Source organism: Solanum stenotomum, chromosome 7 (genome assembly GCF_019186545.1).
Source record: "Solanum stenotomum isolate F172 chromosome 7, ASM1918654v1, whole genome shotgun sequence".
Lineage (NCBI taxonomy): Eukaryota > Viridiplantae > Streptophyta > Magnoliopsida > Solanales > Solanaceae > Solanum > Solanum stenotomum.
Genome location: NC_064288.1, coordinates 58,848,719 through 58,868,521, shown reverse-complemented (window position 1 = coordinate 58,868,521; position 19,803 = coordinate 58,848,719). Strand labels below are relative to the sequence as shown.

At 36.3% G+C, this 19,803-nt stretch overlaps 3 protein-coding genes and 1 pseudogene across 6 annotated transcripts; 1 reads left to right on the top strand and 3 right to left on the bottom strand.

Annotated features, from left to right (window-relative positions):
- Nucleotides 1-469: 469 nt before the first annotated feature.
- On the bottom strand, nucleotides 470-7,288 carry LOC125870663 (acylamino-acid-releasing enzyme-like). 4 transcript variants are annotated; one of them, XM_049551153.1, is made up of 18 exons: nucleotides 7,094-7,288; nucleotides 6,391-6,566; nucleotides 5,927-6,236; nucleotides 5,427-5,648; nucleotides 5,153-5,362; nucleotides 4,915-4,989; nucleotides 4,579-4,717; nucleotides 4,304-4,455; nucleotides 4,030-4,112; nucleotides 3,676-3,797; nucleotides 3,484-3,562; nucleotides 3,080-3,257; nucleotides 2,320-2,380; nucleotides 2,085-2,207; nucleotides 1,784-1,981; nucleotides 1,527-1,595; nucleotides 984-1,060; nucleotides 470-908 (listed from the first exon to the last, which is right to left on the bottom strand). In XM_049551153.1, exons 2-18 carry the CDS (start codon nucleotides 6,539-6,541, stop codon nucleotides 845-847), a joined length of 2,313 nt encoding a protein of 770 aa, XP_049407110.1. In that variant the 5' UTR covers nucleotides 6,542-6,566; nucleotides 7,094-7,288; the 3' UTR covers nucleotides 470-844. The 4 variants fall into 4 exon arrangements, with proteins under 4 accessions (XP_049407110.1, XP_049407113.1, XP_049407114.1 ...); XM_049551155.1 differs by having other exon boundaries at nucleotides 473-908; nucleotides 5,927-6,230; nucleotides 7,094-7,286; XM_049551156.1 differs by lacking the exon at nucleotides 7,094-7,288 and having other exon boundaries at nucleotides 472-908; nucleotides 5,927-6,230.
- Nucleotides 7,289-8,053: 765 nt separating this feature from the next.
- LOC125870686 (F-box/kelch-repeat protein At3g23880-like) lies at nucleotides 8,054-11,840 on the bottom strand. Its single transcript, XM_049551183.1, has 3 exons — nucleotides 11,072-11,840; nucleotides 10,424-10,928; nucleotides 8,054-8,514 (listed from the first exon to the last, which is right to left on the bottom strand). Exons 1-2 carry the CDS (start codon nucleotides 11,729-11,731, stop codon nucleotides 10,884-10,886), a joined length of 705 nt encoding a protein of 234 aa, XP_049407140.1. The 5' UTR covers nucleotides 11,732-11,840; the 3' UTR covers nucleotides 8,054-8,514; nucleotides 10,424-10,883.
- A 2,147-nt stretch (nucleotides 11,841-13,987) lies between these two features.
- Nucleotides 13,988-14,972, bottom strand: LOC125870096 (F-box protein CPR1-like; annotated as a pseudogene).
- A 1,241-nt stretch (nucleotides 14,973-16,213) lies between these two features.
- Nucleotides 16,214-19,585, top strand: LOC125870685 (NAD(P)H-quinone oxidoreductase subunit N, chloroplastic). The gene is made up of 5 exons (XM_049551182.1): nucleotides 16,214-16,470; nucleotides 18,070-18,434; nucleotides 18,526-18,642; nucleotides 18,724-18,809; nucleotides 19,373-19,585. The coding sequence occupies exons 1-5, from the start codon at nucleotides 16,332-16,334 to the stop codon at nucleotides 19,425-19,427; spliced, it is 762 nt and encodes a 253-aa protein (XP_049407139.1). The 5' UTR covers nucleotides 16,214-16,331; the 3' UTR covers nucleotides 19,428-19,585.
- Nucleotides 19,586-19,803: the final 218 nt, after the last annotated feature.

The window sequence follows — 19,803 nt, the reverse complement described above, 5'->3', positions numbered from 1 at the left end:
ATAAAATTTCTCTTTAACTTATTCCAAGTGAAATTTGGTTATCCATAAAGATACTTTGACCCATAAATTTTCATTGAACGAGCAACAAGAACAAATATTAAGGATCATAAATTTGAACGACAAAAATTAAGAATCATTACAAATAAGGGATAATCCTTGCAAGAACTTGATGTTTCGTAGCCGCATGAAATTTTTCCTAACAAAATTAATTTCATATCGGGGCACAAATTCAAGACCTCTTATTAAGGATGAACGAGTACTAACCACAAATTAGGGTTACTTTTTAGCTAAATTTTGGAAATATTCTTTACATCTCGATAAGTTCTTTGTAATCTAAGCTGTATTTGATGTTTTAAGAAGGGAAAAAAAAGAGTAGATCTCAATTCAATGAAATTAATAAAAATATTATCTTGACAGACATTATTAGCATAAAGTATGACTTCACTCATTTGCATCATAATATGCTTTCAATTAAACTACTATTTATTGAAAAATAAATATTCACATGGAGGAGTATCTGTCAAATCTTAAAATTAAGTCAAAACCAGACAACCAAATTGATACAGAGGGGATAGTATTCTGCAGTAGATTACACAGTCGGGAATTTATGCAATTTGTTCTTGCATATGACCAATACTTTTGAAACAAGCTGCTACACAAAAATTCAAAGATAAACTCCTTTTTGATGATTTATTGAACTGTACAATCTAGGAACTGTTTATAGCAATGTTCATATCTTCAATTCAGATGAGAGCTTGAACATGAACACAGAAGGAGGATAATCGTCGTTCTTCTTGAGGAGGTCTAAAATTGATATTTTGGTCAAGAAGTGAATCATATATGTCTATTTGCAGTGCTTCTTGAACCACATTCCAATATTAAGAAAGCTTTCGAAATCAGACTGTGGCCTGCAAAGATGAAAAAGGTTACAAACATGAAACTCAAGCACTACCAAGATGCACATAAATTGGTGCAGGACCAACCTATCAATTGCGTGATTGTCCTCTGGAAACACCAGCACCTTGACCTCAGTTCCTTTCTCCTTCAATGCACGTGCATACTTCGTGCAACAAAAAGGAAAACCATTTACTCACTGAAATCTTAAGTCTTATGAAAATCGACTAACCATAATTTGGGAAGTAGTCAGTCATGTTCAGAGCTAATGGTACTATTAAGGTTTTAGATAGAATGAACTGGCCTTAACTTTACAAAACAACTTAAATGGCCAGCTTCTAACTCATATATTTTACACAATTCAGCTATTCATGTTTCTGAAATGTTATTCGGTACCAAAGTTGTTGTGTAGTTGACTCATTCAAGAAAGGTCCTTCTACAAAGAATTATTGATAAATACAAAAAGAATACAAATCTTCCCATTCAACGCGAATATGTCAAGGCAAATGAATGATCCATATAACGTATACGCTAAAGTCTTAAGAATATAAACATGCCAATATCATGTTGATAATGAAACATAAACAGGTGATTGATAAAAGAAACAAGAAGAGGATTATATTAAACCTTACTTGCAAGCCGGTACATATTGGTACACGGAGGTCCTTGGCACCTAACAAGAAGAGTATAGGAGTTTTGACCTGCAATATTAGATAACACAGAGTATCAAATGTATTCAGAAATATAGGATCCAGAAAATACATACATAGGGACATGATCCTTGAAATCTAGAAAAACTTAATACTTCGACTTTTTCACTATGATTGGGAACACAGTTGCGTAAAATGGAAAGCTTTTTCAAATCCAGATTTTGTTGATTAGAGCAGACCTTGGAGATGTGTGCTATTGGTGATTTGCTGTGAAAGACAGCAAGGTGTTCAGACGATGGGGCTTCAGTATACATTGATTTTCCGAGATGTCCAAATGTCTCTGCATAGCACCAATCAGGGATATCAGCTGTTCCAACCATCAAAGGAAGGCTGCAGACAGGGTTCCTAGTAGCTGCTGCAGCAAACTTATCGGGTGCCTGCAGTAATAGTAGCAGAACTGTCAAATCTATAGTCTTTCAGATATGCAAGCTTGTCGAGCTTGAGCGCGGTAGAAACCATAAATATTCATAACTAGAGGACCTGGCCAATCAAGTGTGTTGTCAGGAATCCACCATGGGAACCACCGAGGACAGTTATTTTAGATGGATCTGCAAGTCCCATATCTATGACATGATCTATAGCAGCTAGTACATCATTAACATCCTACACATACAGACATATCATAAAGGTTCAAACAAGCAAGAACATTTTAGGTTTCAAATCCTTGATAAGCAATCTTTTAAGTGAACAAAAGAGGAGGACTACAGATGAGTACCTGTGATCCAATACTGCCCGGAAGAGATTGCAGTGCTTCCTCACCAAAACCCAAGGAGCCTCTAAGATAAGGTAAGAAAAAGAATGTACTTAATCAATTCATTAACTGCTGCTTAGCCAAAACAAAAGATAGCAAATGAAATATCTCAAGAACAGTAGCAAATCCATATATGCAATTGCCTGACTTGGCTTGCCAATGATGAAGAAGTCTCATTCTTGCAGGTCGAGGCAAATAAGAAGACATGTTTTAAACAGTTCTTAAGTTTTAGCCTGTGTCTGCTCTTAATTTCAGAGAATTTACAGTTCACAGAAGGTCAATGTAGGTTTACAAGTTTCTAGTTATCCAAGAGCTTCTGAAATAATATGCATCTTATTGTTTGGTAAAAAATTTTGAGGGCTGTTCCTAAGCATATGATTTTTAATTAGTATAACATGTTTCCTTTTACTTCTTTTCAGATGTGTAACTGAAATAAGAATTTGCTAACTTCAAAGTTTGCTTAACATCAACAACTTTATAACTTCTAAAATTCGATTCCTTAGCTATAGTTTTCTACTGAAACAATCGCAGAAATTGTGCAGACAAACTTTGACATTGGATTGAACATGTAAATTTCCTTGGTACTAAAACCAAGAAAGACAGTTGAGTGTAACATCTTAATCTAAAGACAAATTTGCAGGGGGTGTTGTTGATGAGCTTTGCTTTTATCAGTATATAAATTTGAACATGCTTTACAAGTGTAGAGGCATGGAAAGTATCTCACCTGTAATTAACAATCAACAAGCTATAACCAATTGAGGAAAGGAAAGCTAAGGATTTCGAGAAGCTTGACAATGAAATGAAGTGAGGACCCCCATGAAGGACTACAATTAGCGGATCACACAGATCATGGCTCTTACACTTGGAGGATACAAAGATAGACTCATACGGCTTGTTGGCACCTGAAAAAAGTTAAACGGAGGGAGTAGAGGCATAGAATTTACATATGGTGCTTCTTGAAGAATCTAAAATTTCAATAGAACGAATAAGTTGGTCGCATGAGCAAGTATCCAATTACCATTACTCAATATTTTTTTCGTTTCCTTTCCTTTCCTACCTTCTCAACAGTTAAAACACCACTGTTCACAGATTAAAGCAAGTATTTTAGTCAGACTGATGAATTAATACCTGCAGTAAGGTTCTCAGAGATATCCCTGACTGGAATTTTGATAATACTAGATTGGCGGGATGACAGTAGAGAAATGACCTGTGAGCATCACAGATGTCTATGAATAATAGAAATGGCATTCTCGTACGTAAGCATTGAGCAGAACATTCTGGATGTAACATTTTGTAAATGAGTGAAACAACCAGATGAACCTTTTCAGAGCATCTATATATGGGGCTTGAAATATCTTGCCAACTTGCTAAGGCCTCTGCAGATGAATTTCCAACAATGCTACCGTACTTGATTTCAGGAACATCGGAGGGACTGCTACTGACTTTACAAGAGATAAGTACCAGATTTACTCAAATAAACAAGTAAATGAAGAACACAAATAGAGACACTTTGTGCAATGCTACCGTACTTGATTTCAGGAACATCGGAGGGACTGCTACTGACTTTACAAGAGATAAGTACCAGATTTACTCAAATAAACAAGTAAATGAAGAACACAAATAGAGACACTTTGTGCAACATAGGCACCCGTCTATAGAAAAATTAAGTCTTACCAGCAATGATGTTATCACCGTCTAGTGCAAGCAAGTTCCAAGAGAAGCTAGAGTTTCCAGGGCTAATGCGTGACACCTTTCCACTATTAATTAACAAGCAATCATTAGCTCAGAGGAAATTTAAAGAATCCCATGACACCATAATAAAAGGGCAGCCCGGTGCACTAAGCTCCTGCTATGCACGGGTCCGGGGAAGGATTGGACCATAAGGGTCTATTGCATGCCATGACACCATAATGTCAGTCAAAATTGAGTCACCTTATACAAAGTTTACCTCAACATGTTCACTAAAAGTATTACTTCAGTGCTGCCCCATACAGAAGATAAAATCATGGTAGATCCATCAGAAAGCCAAGATTTACTTAGAAACTTAACACTATAGAGGCCAGGGAAACATCCATTGTCAGGACACATTACAACAGGAACCTGTCACATAAGTGTTGCACCAGCAGTTAGTTAATACACGGAAAAATAATAATAACAACAAATGATAATTCACTAGCCTCAAAGTGCTGATTAAAGTTTAAAGGACATGGAAATAGAGCGAACCACGTCAACAATGTCAGCATCTGCAGTGGGCTTTCCATCTATGGACCAATCAATTCTATGGAGTGATTGAGTTGCAGAATGCGCCCAAGAGTCTACAGAACTTTTTGCAGATAAAAACATAAGGGCCTTTCCATCGGGGCTGGAAAATTTAGTAGAAGTAACAATTAGTTTAAACTTTTCCCAACAAACTAACTTTAGAAATGATGCTATTGTTGATTCTCAATTATTATCAACTAAGAACAATTTGAAAATAAGTAGAACATGCTTCCACAAACTTATGAATTTCTTATTCATATACATATCTCATCTTTCTAGCATCAACATAAGCAGATATACCTGAAACGAGGAAAGAACGCACTACTTATTCTTTGTGTCAGCTTAACTGGAGATGCTTCTTCGATTGCATGTTTTCTGAAATTGAAAAAACTCCATCAAAACAATGAAGATGAATATAAATAAATAAAAAAACGAAATTCTCCCCTAGGTCAGTCCCCTCTGCACTATATTCACACAGATCATACAGTTGCGGCCGATCCACAACATTTTCATCTCGAGAAGCTATCAAATTACATACCCGGGTTCACGATCTTCTGATTTTGAAAACGGAGCTCTAACAGAATACAAGGCACACGGCCTGTTATAGCAATACTTAATGCCCAACTTTCTAGTATCCGATGGCCACCCAACAAAAACCAGATATTGCTGCAAGCCTCTAGAAGCTGGAGCCCATACAACTTGTCCAACACTAAGCTTATTTGTTCCTTCAACAGGACGTATTTCTCCACTGCACAAGAAGTCAAATATTTACCCTTGAGACTGATATAAGCAAACAGTATAAGTTACCATACCTGTTAACATTGATAACGAAAATTGCAGGTTCTCTTTTTCTAGGGTAGGTTTCACCCCAGTCCTCTTCCCAATCCCCTTGACCTTTCCAGCTACCACATTCCATGTCTGAAGAACTCCCTTTCTTGTAGCCTGAATTCGTGAACACGGGTTTAGAGGGAGCTTGCTCCTCAGCGATGTATGCAACAAAGGTTTCATCATCATTCCATGAAATTCCCTCAAACCTGCATTGTCAAATGCTAACGAACACCATATGATGGTGAAGTGAAAAATCAGACACTTAAAAAGTAGTTTCCCCTCCGTTCCAATTTATCTGACACATTTTTATATCTATTAATGATTTGATAAACTTCAGATTTATTAATGAGATGATTTACAGCCATACACATACTTGCGACTTATTTTAGACCATATATTTCAAAAGTCTTTCTTTCTTTCTTAAACTTCATGCTCTTTCAAACAACATCACATAAATTGGAACAAAAGGGTTAAGATATTTTACCATCCATCTGAATATACAGAGCCATGGACAGAGGACGAGACATGGAACTCCTTTTCGACTCGAGATGGACCCCAAATCTCGAATGTGGTTGTAGAACCTTTTTCAAGATTTCTAACAACAAGAAGCTTTGAACCTGAAGGTGATGGAACCATTATAGACCCACTAGGCATCTCAATAGGGAAGGCAGCCCACTCAAAGATTACACCATTTGGACTTCCCTTCGAAATATGACTAGATAATATGTATCTCCTGTTTTGGTTGGCCAGTAGATTTGGCTGGCTGATTGAGAACATACACTGGGAACCTTTTTCTGAAACAAAAAAACAAAAGAAAGCCATTCAGCAGGTTTTAAAGAACCACGATTCTTCTTAATCGAAGGTGGAAAAATAATACTTCACTAAAATCAAACATTAAAGTGAAATGTTTGAATATACAAAAGGGAGATTGGATAATAGCAATCATACCACTGGTAGATTTGAAAGTCCATGCTTTGTCAACGGTAGGGATGCTAGCAAAATGTTGGAGTAGAGTAGACAGAGAAGAGTATTCTTCCTCCGAGTTTTCATCCAAACCCCGAGGGGATCTTTTGAGAGGGCTGGCTTCAGCATTTTCCATTTCTGAACAAACAGACAAATTTTGTCTAGAAATTGGAACACAATAAAGGATCAATTAATATAGAACTATTGATAGTGCCAAGACATTTCTTAGCTTACAATCATGAAAAACAACTTAGGATACATTGGGACACCCTAAAACAACAACAACAATCCATTGTGATCCACAAGTGAGGTCTGGAGAGGGTAGAGTGTACGTAGATCATACCTCTACCTCTATGAGAAGTTGTTTCCGATCGACCCTCAACTTAAATGGAACCAGCCAAACAGTTTGGGACATATATAGATATGGGAGCAGTCACAACAACAAATTAATCGAAATGAAGAACATTACACAACAAACACTAAAAGAACAATAACAAAAATGAAACAAATGAAAATTGTCTATTCTTGATTAATCCACAATACTAGCAAATAAACATAATTTGTCAATGTACACAGTAGAATTGACCATAAAACATGTAATAAATTCCGGTATGCACTAAATAAAAGGTAATATGCATAGCATAAGGTAACATATTTGAATCACAGAGAGTAAGAGAGAGGATTTTACAAGAGAGGAGAGAAGTTTGAGCTGCTTGAGAAGGCCAACAGAGCAACAGTGTTACAACTTGGTGCTGTAAAGCAAACACGTATTTAGGATTTTTAGAACATGCTGCACCACTACGAAAGGGAAGTAGTGAGTGAGAATTGATACCAAATGCATGAGTATCAACAAGTAATACAAATTAATTCTAGAAAATATATGAAAAATACCCAGTTTTGCAGAAAGATCTTGAATTCACGCGCACCATGTTTAAAATCTTCCCCTCCTGCTGTAAAGTGGTCTAATATAGTGCTGATTGCCCAAAGATTCCTTCTATTTCAATCTGAATAAGACATTTGTCAAATTATTTGTTTTGTTTGTTAAAAGATAAAGAGGAGGATAAGATAATATTCCTCATGGCCTTCTGTTAAGTGATGAAGATAAGCCCGATTCCAATCTTTCAGTATCATTGTTTAAATTTTGAATCAAGGGGAAAAATTATTTATCATAAAGTCTAATGGATTCATCATGATTTTTGCTTCGACTATAAAAAATTTAACCTACTCAGAAAGATTTGTAGCTAAATCGAATTAGCAGTAAATTATTTTTTGCATATGATTGAATTTCTGCATTTAACTCTTGTCTAAAGATAAGGGATTTGCAATGGTTCAAGTATCTATTTATGCACACAAAAAATTAGAGGGCATAAATATCAGCTGACACATTTTTGTATTATGTCATAACAAAAATGGTACTCAAAGTAAACTTTTTTTCGTCAGTGCTTAAAAGTTGCGTCTTTGGGTTCCAATAATGGTCCTCTCCCATATAAAAAAAACACACAAATAAAATTGAAACCCGCAGCCACTACCCTTTAGGTGCACATGGGGTAAAACCTTGCTTCTATGCAATTGCCAGCAAACCACACATGAGAGATGTCCCGCACTAGGCAAACCCGGTGCAACAAGCTCGACCTAGAAGGCAAACTCCTTGCTTTCGTTGGCAAGGGTGAATGACTTATATACCCTTCAATCAAACTTCACTTACTATTTTGAACATTCACTTTACGGAAAAAGAAAAAAAAAAGTACGCAATTTTATGAAAGCAAACAAGAAACAATCCAGTACTTAATAAATTTGAGACAATAAAACATAGGAGAGGAAAACCAAGTGTCTGTCTGCACGTAAAAACAGCAAAGTTTCATTGTTTTCTCTTTTTGTGCAGTCTATGCATACCCAAGTTATCTATGTTTTGTGCTCGGGAAAGAGATGAACACTTCAATAAACTGTAAATCATACTCGAACCGTCTTCTAATTACTCTTTTCTGACTCTTTGTTGAATAACATTGTAGTCATGCTCATAGTGATGACGGCTGGAATTGCGCTCCTGAACAAGCTGTTGAGCCTCTCCACAAAGAGTAAGGTTCCTTCAGACGAACCAACTCAAGTATCCTGAGACTCAAAATACAAATTATAAACACAATTTTAGGGTTGTTCAGAACATAAAAGAATAAACTATACTGGAAATGATTCTTGTTCAAAATAACAAAGATGACAACTTTATTCTACTTTTAGAATAGACAAGGCCCTCTTAAACAAAGCTCATCCCCAAAGTCAGTTTCTCCTATATTCCAAAATTCTTCTGTACGCCCAACCTAACTCTCATGATCATAGCAGCAAAATTAGCACCCTGAACTGATTACACCTTGCAATGTATACTTCCTTTCATCAATATGACAGCTAAAGTGAAAGAATAAGATCATTCTGCAGTGAAAAATACAAAGTTACTCCCTACGTCCCAATTTATATGGTGGTGTTTGACTGGGAACAAATTTTAAGAAAGAAAGACTTTCGAAACTTGTGGTGTAAAACAAGGCATAGCTGTTTGTGTATCTATAAAACATTTCATTTAGCGTAAAATACCAAGTTTAAAGTTAAACTGTTTCAAAATAACTGTTTCAAAATAAAGTATTACAATCTTTTTGGGAAGGACAAAAGAAAAAGTATGTCACATAAATTGGAACAAAGGGAGTAGCTATTAGTAGCAAGAAAACACCAAACAGTCCAGAACAAAATATGTTGCCAGCTATTAGCAGCAAGGAGAAAACACCCAAACCAGATACTATCTCAGAACTTCAGCTTCGATATATGATTCCTTTGTTTCCTACTACTGTCACCTCAACTATTTCATTGGGTACATGCTTGATGCTACCTCTCACTAACACAATCATCTTGCCAAACCTTTGCCCTATAAGGATTTTACCTAAAGAAGAATAGCTAGAGAATGGATTCAAAAAACAAAACCTAGGACCAGGGATCATTGGTGCATTCGACTACCACAATTTCCTAATCACTGGTGCGCTCTATTCTTTTTTTTTTTGGATGAAGTAAGATGTTTCATTAAAAAGTATCAAGGAGATGCAAAGATACAAGGAGCATAGTTACAAGTAACAGAAGGACAAAAAGGAATATTTAGCTCAGTTCAGCTCCTATACAAAGTGTTAATCTAGAACTAGGGTGCGAACAAAGTCTAGAAAATGTCCAGCACTAAGGACTGGGGTCAACTTTGACGAGAAAAAAAGGTTAAGCAAGCATTTAGCTTTAAGAGAGTGATTTGGAGTTGAGATGGCATCAAAACATCTCTTGTTCCTTTCTATCCACAAACACCAAAAGATAGTAGCAGGAATCATCAACCAGATTTTTTTATATGACAAGGGAAATCCGCAGCCGCTACCCTTTGGGTGTGCACAGGGTAAAATCCCCGCTCCTATGCAATAGCTCGCAAACCACACATGAGAGGTAAAATCATCAACCAGATTTTCTTGATGGCCTTATCAGCTTTCCATAAACTCCAACTCAAATGTGCCTGTCTCATGTTCTTTGGCATAACCCAACTCAGGCCAAAGAGGATGCAAAATATGTTCCAAACACCAGTAGCTACTGGACAGTGCAAAAAACAAGTGATCAACAGATTCCGTCATTGGTGCTCTATTCTTACTCTTTCTATACGCACAGCATCCCATTTAAAACACTGCTCAAGAAGAGAAACTATGTCCAGTACCATTGAGTTTGAAGTCATGAGACCAAGTAATACAACAAAAATAACTGCTCTAGCAAAAGATTATCGTTTCTTGAAAATAGATCAGAAAAGAAAATGACAAAGTGACTCACAAGATCCACAAGCACTACAACAACAACAACAACAACATACCCAGTGAAATCCCACTAGGTGGGGTCTAGGGAGGGTAGAGTGTACGTAGACCTTGCCACTACCTCGTGGAGGTAGAGAGGCAAGATCCACAAGCACTACAGAAACAAAATTTAACAACGCTTAAGAAAATGCATAGAATGTAACTCTTACATGTTATTAGTCACACGGTTGTCTTCATCTGAGTAATAGGAACTTCCGTTGTTTTTGCATGCGTTGATCCTTATGTGAAAAGGGACAAACTAGACTCTTAACGTAGATTTCTGCCTCAATATATGGAGCAAAGTTAGTAACATCTAGACATCTGAATGAATTATCCTTTGGATTATATTTCGCCATACGTGATCCAATTTCAAGTAAAATATCACCTTCATTTGTCACTAACAAGGGTGGTTCACGTATATGTAGCATACCATCATTATCAGCACGGATAGTAAGCATCTTTGTCCAAGATGCTTTTGCTTCATAGTCCTTCATAATCCAAACATCTGCATGAAAATTCTTGTAATTACACAACACAGAAAGATCACTTCCAAGCACTCCTAGTACGAAATAACCATATTCCTTAAAACTGAAAGGCTTTTCTATCTCTGTCCATTTCTCATTACCCAAGTCAATAGAACTGATATTCCCTCTGTTTTGAAGCCAATAAAGTTTTCTATTCACAAGCTTGCCCGGAACATGCAAAAATTCCCAAGCAGAGTCGTTAATACGTCTCCAAGAATTACTCCTTAGACTATATATATGGACCTCAAAACGACACAGCTGTGTACTTTTGTAAGCAGGGAAAATGCCCACTACCTTGTAATCATCTTGGAGCTCATTATATCCAAAACCAAAGTTGCACTTACCACGATGTTCCTGCAAACAGCAGTGACCACGGGGTCGATGAAGTCTATAATTAGGCAGTCTATTATACTTTCTAGTTGATGGATTCCATAGAAACAATTCTTGTACTCCGTTAAATAGACTATTGGCAAGGCAAATCAATCCATTGACAGAACCCACAATCCGAGGATAGCGATGGTCTTTGGGATATTTACCTGGATAATCCAAGTCAATTGCCTCCTTTACAGGATGGTGAAGTAAAGAGCTAAGAGAACAGACTGTGACAACATGGATAGCGCTACTAGCAACCTTAAACATAACTCCATAGTGGGTGTAGTCCTTGTTACTAGCGGATAATAAGAGATGGTTCTTCACAAATTCAGGGCTAGAGATTAAGGAAAGCCAAGATTTTGACACAGACCTGAATTGTAAGAGGGATTTCACCGGAAGCCTAAACAAGATTTCAGTTACAAGCTCTACAGGAAGGTTAGGCATTGGCAAGACTGAATCTTTGCTTGAAACAAATGAACATTGAGCAGGGTTTCCGGGATTGCTCCGTTTTGGGTATCGAGAGACAACTTCATCTCCATGGGACAAGATCTCAGTGACAAACTCTACAGGAAGATTAGGCATTGGTAAGACTGAATCTTTGCTTGAAACGGATGGAAAGTGAGCAGGGTTTTCGGGATTGCTCCGTTTTGGGTGTCGAGAGACGACTTCATCTCCTTGGGACAAGATTTCAGTGACAAGCTCTACAAGAGGATTAGCCATTGGCAAGACTGGATCTTTGCTTGAAACGGATGGAAATTGAGCAGGGTTTCTGGGATTGCTCCGTTTTGGGTGTTGAGAGACGGCTTCATCCCCTAGGGATTCCATTTGGGTTGTAGAAAGGGGAAATCTTCTGGAGTTCTCAATATAGAGATTACTATGTGAAGCCCTAAATTTTCTATCTATTTTTTTTCTCTTACAACAACTTTTTTGGCCATTTACACTTTTTGAGCTAGTTTTAATTTTTATCTTTCAATCTAAATCATTTTTTTTTGAGAATGAAATCTAAATCATATTTTTGCGGTGTATAATTTTATATTATAATATCTTATTAGTTATGTCCCGTGTTTTTTAATAACTTATGTCTTACTAGGTATAAATTTGATTTCAAAGTATGAAAAGTAAAAATAAATTCTTTTGAAGAACAAATCGTGCAATTAAATGCAGTGTTTTCTGGAAGGGGGCAACATTCATTGTTTTTACTAGGGTAAATACATCAAATCCTCCTTGAACTTGGCAACAAAACCTTACTTTAGCACTTTAACTACACGGGCGTTTATTTACCCCTCTAATCTTAAAGGTGTGTGAACAACAGTAACTATGATGAAGGTGGTTTAAATGTTATAGGGTGATATTAATTTCACTTTGAATAAGAATAGGCGGTATTTAAATGCCCGTATAGTTAAAGGGCTAAAGTAAGTTATACTACCAAGTCAAGGGGATTTGATGTATTTACCCTAGTAAAAACAATGAATGTTTCCCACTTATAGAAAACATTACATTTAATTGCACGATTTGTTCTTCAAAAGAATTGATTTTTACTTTTCATACTTTGAAATCAAATTTATACCTAGTAAGACATAAATTATTAAAAACACGGGACATAACTAATAAGATATTATAATGCAAAAATATAAAATTATACATCGCAAAAATAGATTGAAAGATAAAAATTACAACCAGCTCAAAAAGTGTAAAGGACCTAAAAAGTTGTTGTAAGAAAAAAAAAGATAGAAAATTTAGGCCTTCACATAGTAATCTCCATACTGAGAACTCCCAAAGATTTCCCCTTTCTGCAACCCAAATGAAGTCCCAAGAGGATAAAGCGGTCTCTCGACACCCAAAACAGAGCAATCCCGGAAACCCTGTTCAATTTCGATGTGTTTCAAGCAATGATCTAGTCTTGCCAATGCCTAATCTTCCAGTAGTTCTTGCCACTGAAATCTTGTCCTAGGAGATGAAGCCGTCTATCGACACCCAAAATGGAGCAATCCCGAAAACCCTGCTCAATTTCCATCCATTTCAAGCAAAGATTCATGGCACTCCCAAAGATTTCCCTTTATGCAACCCAAATGGAATCCTAAAGATTTCCCCTTTTGAAACTTGTGGTCTAAAGCAATCCATGGATATCTGTGTGGCTATAAATCATCTTATTAAGGTAAGAAGTCTAAAGTTAGATTATTTCAAAATAAATAAGTATTATATTCTTTTTGGGACATGACAAAAAAGAAAGCATGCCACATAAATTAGGATGGAGGGAGTAGCTATTAGCAGCAAGAGAACACCAAATAGTCTAGAAGAAAATAAGTTATCAGTTATATTGAGCAAGGAGAAAACACCAAAACTAGATACTATCTCAGAGCTTAAAATTTGTTAAATATTCCTTTGTTTCCTCCTATTGAAACTTTTTTGGGATAATGGCAGTGCCCTAGTCAGCTTTGCACCTCGGCTATTCCACTTGGTATTTGCTATCTCCCACTAATACAAGTACTAGTTAACTCATCCGGTCAAACCTTTGCCCTATTAAGCTTTTACCTAAAGAAGAATAGTGAGAGAATGGATCCAAAAAACAAAACTTAGAATCTCTGTTGTTCTATTCTTACTCTATCTATAGGCACAACATCCCTCTTACAACACTGCTCAAAATAAGTTCATGAGACCAAGTAACACAGCAAAAATAACTGCTTTAGCAAAAGATTATCGTTTTCTGAAAATAGATCATAAAAGGAAAATGACTCATAAGATCACAAGAATTATGGAAACAAAATTTAACAACACTTCAGAAAATACATAGAATGTAACTCTTACAGGGTATTAGCCACATGGGTGTCTTCATCTGAGTTATTTGAACCTCCGTTGCTATTGCAGGCGTAGTCCTTTCTAAAAAAAGGGATAAACTAGGCTCTTAACGTAGATTTCTGCCTCAACATATGGAGCAAAGTTAGTAACATCTAGATATTTGATCGAGTCATCCTTTGGATTATATTTCCCCAAACGTGATCCAATTTCAAGCAAAATGTCACCATTTGACAAAAAAATGGGCAAACCATACAAACATGGTATAAATTCATTATGAGACTTGATAGTAAACAACTTTGTCCTAGATTCTTTAACTCCATACTCCGTCATAACCCAGATATCTGCACCCCGCGTGTAATTACAGAACACAGAAAGATCACTTCCAAGCACTCCTAGTACGAAATGACCATAATCATTAAAATTAAAATTGCAGGGCTTTTCTATCTCTGCCCATTTCTCATCACAGAAATCAATAGAACAAATGTTCATGCCCGTTTCAATCCAATGAAGTTTCCCTTACATAAGCTTACCCGGAAAATGGAAAAAAAATCTATCTTTAAAGTCACTAATTCGCCTCCAAGAAACTCCTTAGACTATATATCTGGACCTCAACACGACACAGACGCACATTTTTGTGAACAGGGAAAACTCCCACTACCTTGTAATCATCTTGAAGCTTTTCAATGCAAAACCAAATCTGCTATGCCCAGGTTCCTCCGCTTGATATCCACCACATCGATTAAGTCTATAACTAGGCAACTTGCTATGCTTTCTAATTGACGGATTCCATATAAACAAGTCATGTAATTTGTTACATAGACTAATAGTAACACAAATCAATCCTTAACCGAACCCACAAGCCAAGGATAGTCTTTGGGATTTTTACCTGGATAATCCAAGTCAATTACCTCCTTTACCGAATGGTGAAGTAAAGTACTAAGAGAACAGTCCGTAACACCTATGCCAGCATAACTAACAACCTTAAACATAACTCCAAGATGGGTGTAGTCCTTGTTACTAGCACATAATAAGAATGGGTCTTCACGACAAATTTAGGGCTAGAGATAAAGGAAAGCCAAGATTTTGACACAGACCTGAATTGTTAGAGGGATTTCACTGGAAGCCTTAACAAAGATTTCAGTGATGAGTTCTGCAGGAAGCTTAGGCATTGACAAGACTGAATCTTTGCTTGAAATGGACTGAATTTCCATGGGTTTGCTCCGTTTTGGGAGGGCTTCGTCTTCTCTGGATTCCATTTGGGTTTTGCAGAAATGGGAAATCTTTTAGGTTTTGATAGGGTGATTACTATATGAAAAGCCCTAAAGTTTGCCTATTTTTTCCCCTCTTACAACAGAGCTGGTTTTATTTTTTTGTATTTTAATACTATATAAATGATATTTTGGCGGGTTATTTCATATTTTTAGATCGTATTATCTTATTAGTTATGTTTCGTTAACTTTAACAACTTATGTCTTATAAGGTATAAATTTAACTTCAAAATATAATATAGGAAATAAAGCACTACAATACGTATTCAGGGGAGCAGAACATGATAGCATATGTTCTAATTAAAGGAAGGAACTAGGCGAGGAGATATGGGTGCCCCTATTATTTTTGAAGTTCTCTCGTGTGTGCCTCAAAAGTTTTACAAGCAGACATCGCGGAAACTTGTTTTGTTAGAAGCATATTATGTTGTAATAATGATACTAATGGTCGTACCATAATCCATCTTTTATCCATGGAGAACGTCCTTATGAATTCTATAATGAATACTCAACTTAATTTTATTTAAAAAATTTAAAATATAAAAAATAAAGATTAATTTATTTGAAGGATAATTTATGCAATTAAATACAATGTTCGGAATGTTTCATTATTTTTACTTGGATTTTGGATTTTCAATCCAAAATATATAAATTAGGTTTTAGTTTGGCTTTTGTTTCTTTTATCACAAAATTATTTCATTTAAAAGGAGCCAGAATAGAGTTTGAACCCTCATCTTATGATTATAATTTTATATACGTTTCAATATACGATATGAAATAATAATTTTAAATCAAAGTTTAAATAACTAATATGAGATCATAATTTTAAATTATGTGATTTTGAATTTTAAATTCTCTCCAAACATCATTTCAATTTTTAAAATATAGAACTTATCCCATAAATTTATATAGCTAATATTATATTGACTTTAGAATTTAATAAATTATGCATATTTAAATATTTGTAATTTCTTCATTGTAAAGTTTATCAGCACATTTATTGAGTGGCAAGGAACAAAGTAGTCATCTTTGTCCAAGTTTGCAATGGTCCTTCCACAGTGTCTGGTGCTATAGCTTGCCTACTGCCACCACTCCTCACACACTGCCACCAAAATACCCAAATGACAACTCTCTCCTACACCTTCCCTAGCACCACCATTACCAGCAGCAGCAGTAGGAGGTTCTTGATTACAAGCAATGGGTCTTCTTGCCGGCGGCGCCCCAATATTTCCACTGAAGACCAACCCTGCTCCTCTTCAGGTCATCCCCCAATAACCCCTTTCTCTGTGTGTGAAGATTTATAATGCTTAGTTGCTATTATGGGTTGTTACAAAATCTTGAAATTAGGATGATGACTAAAGAAGTGAAAAGATCAAGACTTGGTAAAGATATTGCACTTGGCTGTGAGGTGGGGTGTTAAAAATGAAAAAAAAAGGCTCATATTGGTGGTTAAGGCTTGAACACCTCCTACCTTTGAGGTAGTTTAGTTAGGCCCAAAACTTAATTTTACATGATATGAGAACCAGATTCATCCCCGTTTGAGCTTTCGGTTCTCACCCAAACGGGGATGAACCTGGTTCTGATACCACCCGTTTGAGCTTTCGGTTCTCGCTCAAACGGGGATGAACCTGGTTCTGATACCATGTAAACCTAAGTGCGAAGGAGGGTGTTGGAGTGAGTTAAAGTGTCACATTGGTTGGGAAATGGACGGGTGGTTTTGCGATTGAGTTAGGTCCGGATGACATATCTTTACGGACTTGATAACTTAATGGTCGATTCAAGCTTGTTAAATGTAAATATTAAGTTATGTAGGGAGTGGAAGTATACATTTTACTAAATTATGTTTTAAAGTTGTGTTTTTGTGTGTGTACAGATTCAGCTTCAACTCACATTTGTTCCCAATTTTCAGCTTTATGGTTCAATATCATGGTGTGCGTGTGCGTGTGTGTGTGAAGATGTATAACGTGTTGTTATAAAATCTTGATATTAGGGGGATGGTTAAAGAACTGAAAAGATCAAGACTTAATAACTTAATGGGCTATTCAATCTTGTTAAATGTGAATATCAAGTTGGGTAGGGAGTGAAAGTATAGACTTCACTTTATTATGTTTTTAAGTTATGTTTTTAGTGTGTGGAGAGGATTCAGCTTCAACTCACAAATTCTTCCCAATTTTCAACTTTATAGTTCAATATCATGGTGTTCGTGTGTGTGATGATGTATGCTTAGTTGCTATTATGTGTTGTTACAAAATCAGGGTGATGGTTAAAGAACTGAAAAGATCAAGACTTGATATCATAATGTGCGATTCAAGCTTGTTATATGTAAATATTAAGTTGAGTAGGGAGTGAAAGTGTATACTTTACTTAATTATGTTTTGAAGTTGTTTTTTGGGTGTGTAGAGATTCAGCTCCAACTCGCATTTGTTCCCAATTTTTATTGTTTCACATGGTATGAGAACCAGACTTGCCCTGATATTGGTCTATAAAGCTGAAAATGTTTGTGCTAACTGTTATGCTCTGCCATATTAAACAGTGCATTGACAATGTTTCTAGCCATTGTTGACAATGGTAAAAACTGACTTCTGGTTCTCGAGTTTCATGGGTTGCTTACAATAGGCACCCTTTCAGGTCTCCCTGTAACATAATCTTATCAGTTCTCTTTGGAAAATGACTTATTTGTAAATGTTTCTACCTTTTACATGTGGAAGCGCACACTTGCAGCACCAAAATGATAGTGTTATCCTGTTCGCGTTGATTAAATTTTAAGAGTTGATGTCTTAACATTCAATGTTTTCATTATGATGCCTCTGTTCTTTCGGTCGTGTACCATGAAATCTGAATTAAAATGGCAAAATGCAGCCTGTTATCAAGGGGCAGTGCAGTCTTATGGTCTGCAGAAGCAACGAGTACAATTAAATAGCATATCAAAGGCTATGAGAACGAGAAGACTTGGATCAGTTGGAAGACAAAAGAAAGGAGCAATTAGATGTAACATTGAACTTCAGGACTTCATAGGTGGAGATCTCATTAAACCTGATTTGGGTCAATGGTTATCAGATGTGGAAGAACACAAAGCCATAGCAATTTACTCTCCTCATGAAGGGGGTTATGAAGGACGCTACCTTACACGTCTTAAGTACCAGGGATATCATTTCTTGGACCTTTCTGCTCGTGGCCTCGGTGATCCTGAAACCACTCTTACCAAATTCCACCCTGTCTGCCCTGTAAGTTTAGCAATTCGCATATGACATACGTATTCTCAAACACGAACTTGCAGTGTCTAATTGACTCTCACTTGCAAATTTAATTGTGCAGGCTCATGTTGGTAAGCAACCAATAGCTAGATGGTATTTTCCTCCGGAAGTTGATTATAGGCTTTCTTTACTTCCTCCGGATGCCAAAGGACTAGTGGTTTGGATAATCGAAGCCAAGGTTAATTCTACCATTTCAAATGTGTACAGTCTAATTATTTTGACCATATCTATTATTAACTGTTTGACATAAACTGTTCAGGTCTTATCAAAGGCAGAGCTGCAGTTTCTTGCTTTACTTCCGACACTTCGTCCTAACGTGAGGGTCATTGCTGAATGTGGTAACTGGTAAGATTTCCCTTTTCATCTTCTTTTCTCCTGTTTATCAATCAACTCTCTTGTAAATAAGGAAACTTTGAGATCTTGCCGTTGTGGTTAAAACAACATTGTATGCAAATGCTACCTGTATTTACTTCAGTTTAGCCTTCTGTGGTCAATGCTACATACTTTATTATCATTCTTAGGTTGTAGATGCAAGAGTCAGGACGATTATTTTAATATAGATAGCATCTTTTGGTTTTCTTTTTCTTCATCTTTTGAGAATTGCCGAGGGTCTATCGAAAACAACCTCTCTGCCTCTAAGGTTGGGGTAAGGTATACATACACTCTACCCTCCTCAGACCCCACTTTGTGGGACTAGACTAAGTATGTTGTGTTGTTGTTCATCTTTTTGGAGAATTGAACCCCCTTATTTTTGTATTTAAGAGGTTTGGATATTATTATGACTATTCTATTTACATCCCCTTGAGTTGCGGCCCTTCCCTGCACGTTGCATGGATGCAAGATCCTTCGTGCACCAGGCTGCCATATCCTTTCTTTTTACATGACTATTCTATTCATGGCATGTACAGGAGAAAGTTCATGTGGAAGCCACTCAAGGAAATTGCAGGTTTATCTCAGTCATAGGAAAAGAATATAAGTTCACAATATTGGAACTTGACACTGTAAAATAGGCATTTACTTAAGAGCTACTTGGTTCTTGTGAATTATTTGTATGCTTCAATGTCGTACAATGTACATCAATATATATGAATTTAGCAAAATTATGTCATCTACTTTGATTATACACATCGACTTCAATTAAAACATGTTTGATATTTTACGACTTATTAACTATTGAAAAACCTATATGCATTTCGATCTATTATTTAACACTAAATAATCTGTCTCCTAAGACCATTTTTAGGGGTTCTTCAACATTATTGATTCTTTAAAACTCTTAAAACATAATTGGCTCGAAGAAATTACTTTAAGATAAAATATATCGCGCAAATAACATCCT